Source organism: Curcuma longa, chromosome 21 (assembly GCF_044706935.1).
Source record: "Curcuma longa cultivar G26 ecotype Majalengka, Jawa Barat chromosome 21, ITB_CL_G26_1.1, whole genome shotgun sequence".
Classification (NCBI taxonomy): domain Eukaryota; kingdom Viridiplantae; phylum Streptophyta; class Magnoliopsida; order Zingiberales; family Zingiberaceae; genus Curcuma; species Curcuma longa.
This window is the reverse complement of record NC_133881.1, coordinates 6,169,025-6,175,925: the sequence shown is the minus strand read 5'-3', so window position 1 is coordinate 6,175,925 and position 6,901 is coordinate 6,169,025. Positions and strand designations below refer to the sequence as shown.

Below are 6,901 nucleotides of genomic sequence, written 5' to 3'. Positions count from 1 at the left end.
ACTTCGAGCCTCCTACTATTCAACTCAATTCGATTATGTTGTAAGGGATCTGTACCTTAAAATATATATGACAAAGACGATATGTGAAAAAAAAATTGATTTCACTTCCGCCCAATTATACTGTTTCTACTTGAGATCGCCTTCAAATAAGTCGTGTCGTCGGACACCTGACTTATATGTTCACTGACCAAAGCGGTACCCACGACCAACTAAAAAAAGGACACTGGACCTTGACGTACCGTCAAGCGTCAAACTGCAAGGAGAAAGGAAGAGGGTGAGAACGGAGACTAGAGGTGCCCTGACTCAGCCGCTCCGATGTTCAAGTCAAGTAGTCGCTTGGAGATGGTAGAGAAAGACTAGAAAAGGAGAAGGAAGTATGTTTACGTATTCTAACTTACTTGCACCAGTGCAAAGATGAGCTATTATATAAGGTTATCAAAGAAGAAGATGTTCTAACTTCGATAAAGAAAATGCCACATCAATGAAAATGCCCTATTAAAGGTAAGGAGAATATTTCATTGTCGCCATCGTAATGAAGGATCGTATCACCCATGCTTAGTACTACATTAAACCCTGTCGTCATAAGTCATACTGTCTCTATGAGGTAAGCGAGCTACATCAAATATTATATTATTGCACGTGCCCTTCGAACGATGGTCTGACAAGTTGAATGATGGAGTGCCGAGAGCAGAATTAGTCGAGCACTGAGTAAAGCACTGGGCGGGGTGGAGATCAAATCGCAAAAAGAGAGTCCAGACCAAGATTATTGTCTGTGACTTAGAGCCGAGATGCGATCCGAGATGGAGCTCGAGATCGAATGGAGATTCGATCGGGAGGTCCGGACTCAAAGCTTGGTGCTGAACTCAAATGGAGCAGTCTTATATTGCGTTTCGAGTCTAACTGATTGCCGAATCAAGGAGTCAAACTGGTTACCGAGTCAGACAAAGAGTCGAATCAAAGCTCGACCACCTTACTAGAATAGAAGAATAGAGAGCGTAAGTGTGAAGTGAAGTTAGAATGTGGGACCAAATTAGCCGCCCTTAGAGTAGAGCTTTATGTTCGACGCATCATCTCCAATCGAATCAGATCCTTAATTTTTTAACCAAGATATATACATATACAAGCCCTAAATATATGGCAACAGCCCCTCCTAAATCTCCTCGGGTTTCATCCTCCTTAACCTGACCGATTATCTTCCGATTTTGCTAGCGTAATCCAGTTAGATCCATCAATCACATATATGAATATAGTATATACACAAAGATGAGCATGCCATGCAGAATAATTCACACAGATTTAACGCAAACTTCGATGTCAAAAAACACACTGATCGATTAGTTAGCCGGTGTAGATGTGGACGCCGATGGCGATGAGGAAGATGGTGACGAGGGCGAAGTAGAGAACGGCGTGGACGAGTATGGAGAGGCCGCTCGTCTGAAAGTTGCCGAACGCCACCACCCGCCCGTTCCCCGCCGGCAGCTGGAACAGAAGCCCCGGCGAGAGCACCACGAACAGCACCACCGCGATCACCACCGGCCCCCAATCCGCCATCCAAACAATTCGCCGACAGATAGGATCGAGCAATGCGGATGGAGGAGGAGATCAATGAAGCAAATCAACGAACTAGATATAGAGATAGAGAGAGAGAGAGGGGAAAGGAAGGAAAGTGGTGGGGGTTGTTGTGGAGTCGTGTAGTGATGTGCTGGCCGGCTGTAAAGGTGGGCGCGGCTCCCGGGCATGTGGCGACATGGGCGGTGGCAGAAGCGAGGAGGAGCGTTCACGTACGTTTCCTCTTGCGTGTTCACTATGGCAGAGCGTTGGAAGTGACGTCGCTGCGTTGCAGGTCGATGCGATGCCGACAAACACGGCCGGCATGGTTTCATTTTGATGTTGTTAAATGCATTTTACAGAACGGGCATGCCTACAGATTTCGATTTTACAGAACGTTCTCAAAAGTTTATTTTCTACTTCAATTTTTACTCTACTTCAATTTTGAAATTTCCGAATTCAAATGTAAGATACATTAAAGAAATTTTTAAAAATATATTAATTTTAACTTAAAATTCTCTAATCCATCCATTAATTTAAACTAATACACACTATTTAAAATTTTAATATTTTTTTATCCAAGAGAATTTTAAAAAATCAATGATAATATTAGTTAGTAAATATCATTATCTTAGACTTTATAATATTAGTTAGTAAATCTTCTAAAAATATAGTATTTTTTATTTAAAATGATTCGGAAGCTACACCATCAAAAATTTAAAATTTTAATAATTTTTGAAATAAAAAGTCTTAAAAATTTATTAGTGATGTTAATCGGTGAATATCATTATCTTACACCTTCTAATAAATTTATGATAAATTTTATCAATTTTTATAAATTTAAAAATTCACAGAGAGCTCTAAATTATTTTAAATTAAAATTATTATAATCCTATAAATCTCTTTAATATATTCATACTCTTAGATCTAATTTCAACAATGTAAATTAAAAATAATTAAATGAATACAACAAAAATTCAAAGAAAAGAGAGAAATTTTTGAGGAGAGGGGATATAATGGGAATTCACCGTGTGATTTGGATATTATAAGAATTAGATATGTGAAATGAGAAATCTCAAAATCTACCTACACAATTCAATAAAATGAAGAGCTAAATTCAACCAGGTTTAATTTTTATGAATATAAGGCCCTTGTAGAATTACAAACAAGAAGAATTGCGCTAAACTAGGAGGAGACAGCAAAGGTACCTTTGACAAATGTACGACACAGGTTCAAGGAAAATTGTTGTCTTTGTTAAGATCCTTAGAAACAATAAGGACTCACTTTTTCTTCTGGGGCACTTTCTTTGCGTGTTGTAGATCTAGCTGCTTTAGTAGAAATAGCAAACGTACGTACTAAAAAATTGTGCAAAAGCTTACAGAGTATAGAGATGGCAGCTTCCTTCAAGCAAAGAACGTCTTTTGTTGGCTGACGATATTACTGTTGCTACAAGTGACTCGTTGTACTACAATATCGAACAAGAACACAGAGTCTTCTTCGGCAATTCCTCAATCTTCTTTTCTGGTGGGAGAATCAAAATGAATAAGCAGAACAAAATTGAAATCTAAAGATTCGTTGAATTGTATAAATGAATGACGGGGGAACAAACAAAAATTACTGCGAAAAATATCAAAAAAAAAAAACAGTATTGTCGTTGTTCCATGAATCCCGATAAAACCATGGCATTTTCAAAAATGTGCAAACTACTTCCTGGAAAATCCAACTCACCTGTTTTAATTTTAGACGAGGATGGTTGAACGACAACATGCATGGTGATAATCCCTGCAGGAATTTCGCCAAAAGGGGATCTGCATTGTGCAATGGTCTTGTTGTTCTCTAACACTTTGCCGGCACTTATTAGTTTCACATCATTAGCCACCTTCGGAATAATCTTCTTATCTACAGTTCAAGAATAGTCAACAACAAACTCAACAATTTGGAGATTTTAGACCGGGTAAAGAGATAAACAAATTTTAAAATAAACATACATTGTAAAGTTAACAAAAGATATTAATTTTAATTTATCACCAACCTATTTAAATAGATAAATGCAGCTAGAATTACAATAACGTGTAAAATATGTAGTGTCGCCATATTGAATTCATGCCTAGATTTCCTACTCGCATCAAATATATTAGTGATCAGGATTTTAAGGGATTAATAGAAAATCAATTTTAGGAACTCAGTCAGTCATTCTTCTTTCCTACTAGAAGGGTAAATAAAGCAAACTCCATTCAGAACAAAACTTAACCTGGACGAAAGGCAAAATCTATAAGCTTGCCCCATAGCTGAACTAGACAGGTATTTCTCTGCCTCTCGCCCAACTTGCCTATTATTGTGTTCATGCACTAGGAGCAAATTTTTTCTTGTTTGTCATGACGAATGTTTTGCAAAATCATCCATTGCTGCTATGAGTTTTTTTGGCACATGGGTTCTTTGGTCCACTTAGAAAAGGAACATGATTTTAACATACACTTCATTCAATATCCTTGTCAAAAACAACAGAAACTCCTTACTTAATACACTATTTGAATAACCTCAAGGCCATCACTCCAATAAGGCTGGGGCTAACTACCTAATATTTCTAATATTTAAAATACAGTTTTGGCTGCAAGCGAAGAAGAAAAACACCATAGCCTACTGCTACCATTCACAGCATGTATAGTATGTGAAAAAAAGGGGACTATTTATGCGTGGCATTTACGTAGAAAAAAGAACCTATACATGCTCCACGACTATAAACAGTTAATGCAGAGTCACCTTGATACTTCATAGAAATATGTTCCAGCTCATCTAAAGTTTTGTTTGTGTGGTATAGATTTGGAAAGTGTATATTGAAAACAGTATTTTATGTAATTTAAGTTGATTTTAAAAGATACGAGATAATAATAGTGACATACCCTTACAAAGAGTTTAAGGGCAGAAAAGGTTGTGATACTAATGAAGGGATTTATAAGCTTATATGGATGAGCTACGATCAACTTCGACTTAAACCTATTGAGGCAATGTTTGGGTACAAAAGGTTATAGGTCGATTTTCTCATCTAGTTGAGTGGTGACAATTAATACTAGAGCATACTTAATCCTAAGTGTGATCGGGGATTGGAAAAGGCTCCCTCTGTGATAGAAGATCTATCATTGGGTCTCACATGCCTCTAATTAAGAGTGATTTTGTAGCTGAGTTGGATTTTGGGTCTCGAAAACCACCTCAACTCTTAAGTGGTGGAATTGTGGTACTTTGTCTTAGTCTTATTCGTGAATCTTGGACGGATGAAGGAGGTTTATATGTTTGTTGGATATGCTACTATGAAATTGGCTTAAGCATTTTAGATCAATAGCTAAGTTTGACAAGTTAATAGTCTATCTGAATAATCATGACAAAGATTTGAGTTGTAGATAAATAAATTATAGGAGCAAGCATGCATTTTGCACAATAAAACACTTTGAAATTTAAGCATCGCGCACACATTATAAGAACTATTGCACGAGAAATAGCCAACAACTAAGGGACCTTAGCACAATGAGAAGAATAAAAAGGGCATGCAAACAAATGAGGTATAGATTGTCAGTCATATGCCATGAACTCAAACAAAAGAAATTGTTTAAAAGGTATAGTCCAATTTGAACATGGTAAACATGCATCAGAATGGTACCAAAAAATACAATATGAAATGCAAGAGGTTCCATTATGCATATAAAAGCCTTTGAACAACTGTAACCAATATCAACCTTATAAAAGAAGAATGACCTTGAAAAATATAACTGCAATTGAAATACTGATCATTGCTCTAGCTCTTAGCAATTTGTAGCCAACTACTTGCTGAGCTTCCAAAGAAACTTGTGAAACACTATCGTCAGCTAGAGGAAGGGACTGAATTTATGGCAATCAATTAGCATTCAATATTAGGTTATCTGGTTTACTTACTATCACAAAATTGGACATTTACCTCAAACGCCCCCCAATCCCGTAACAATTTGACTAAAGGAACAAAAAAGACAAAGACCACAGCAACTCCAAATCTGAACTGAAAAATTGACCTCAGTGGCAACGATATGATATTATGCGTATTGAAATCTAACCACTAATATTTGTATATTTACTTTTTACACAACACGTCAAAATCAGTCGTGACATATGCCCTCGAAATTTCAAGATTGGGGGAAAAGGAACAGACTGGAAAAATAATTTCTGAAATACACACGCAAAGACTTTGCTTTTGCGAAATAAATTTCAGAGAAAAGAAATTACAAGCTGAAAAGGGCTAAGGGAACTCCTACCTCGCGGCCATTCGGCGATTATCCTTTCCTTGAGCATGGCGACGGTGGAAGAAGAGGAGTAGCGGATCGGACCGATGTCCGATCCATCGTACAGCCGAAACTTGAGCTCGATCAGGTCTTCTTCTGGCATTTGTTCGATCCGATCTATCACCAATAAGCCATAACCCATCCAGAAAATCAATCACAGGTCACTATTTGATCAGAAGCCGAAAATTTGAAGAGCAGTGAGAGAGAGCACGAGAAGAAGAAAAAATATCGCACCTTTTGCGGCAGAATCGAGAAGGAAAACCGAGTTCGAAAGCGGGGACGAGGATTAGAAGGGCGGCGCTGTGGTGGAGGCCCTTGAGAGGAGATCCGCGATAAAAATCGCTAGAGTTCGCGCTGTGGCGACAGCGTCTGAACCGATTCCGAAGAAGACGACGCCGATGGAATAAAAGGATTATAATAATGCGACGGAATAGAACCGGAAGTTGAACCGACGTACCCAAATTTGACCAAACTTTGTTTTTTTTTCCTCCTTTTTTATTTTAATTAAAACAAATAAATAAATTAAGGATAAAATTAATTATTTTATATCTAACAGTTGAGATTATTTTTTTATTAATATAGCTGTATGCGCATTTTAATTTTTATAATATTTATTTTATTTGAAATTTGAATTTGAAGATTTTTATTCTTACTCGTGAATAAAATTTAAATTTATTGATTCAAACTTTTCATTCACAGGATAAATCTAAAATGTACATATTATTTTATATTAAAAATGCTTAAGTAATCTAACATTATACATAGTGGGGATTTTTACAATGTTCCATATTGTTTAAAAATAAAAAATATCTCCTAAGGAAATGATATGAAAAGGAATTAGCTGTGAAAAAAATTAGAGTAAAAAGGAAAAAAATAATCCATGAAAGGAAAGTTCGATACAAGCACATCCTCATTATCGATCGAGCGGAGCAATATTGCTTTATCTTTTTTTTAATCATTATTTTTATTAAGATTTTTTTTATCAATGTCATTAGACGTCTTTTTTTTCCATTGCATCCTTAGTACATTCATAGTCATGTTCAATTTTC

The 6,901-nt window shown here is 36.5% G+C and overlaps 2 protein-coding genes across 2 annotated transcripts; both read right to left on the bottom strand.

Annotated features, from left to right (window-relative positions):
- Positions 1-1,219: 1,219 nt before the first annotated feature.
- LOC141814359 (uncharacterized) lies at positions 1,220-1,616 on the bottom strand. The gene has a single exon (XM_074702303.1). It carries the CDS (start codon positions 1,549-1,551, stop codon positions 1,339-1,341), a length of 213 nt encoding a protein of 70 aa, XP_074558404.1. The 5' UTR covers positions 1,552-1,616; the 3' UTR covers positions 1,220-1,338.
- A 1,038-nt stretch (positions 1,617-2,654) lies between these two features.
- On the bottom strand, positions 2,655-6,238 carry LOC141814358 (membrane-anchored ubiquitin-fold protein 4-like). The gene is made up of 4 exons (XM_074702302.1): positions 6,087-6,238; positions 5,826-5,969; positions 3,277-3,447; positions 2,655-3,069 (listed from the first exon to the last, which is right to left on the bottom strand). The coding sequence occupies exons 2-4, from the start codon at positions 5,953-5,955 to the stop codon at positions 3,014-3,016; spliced, it is 357 nt and encodes a 118-aa protein (XP_074558403.1). The 5' UTR covers positions 5,956-5,969; positions 6,087-6,238; the 3' UTR covers positions 2,655-3,013.
- Positions 6,239-6,901: the final 663 nt, after the last annotated feature.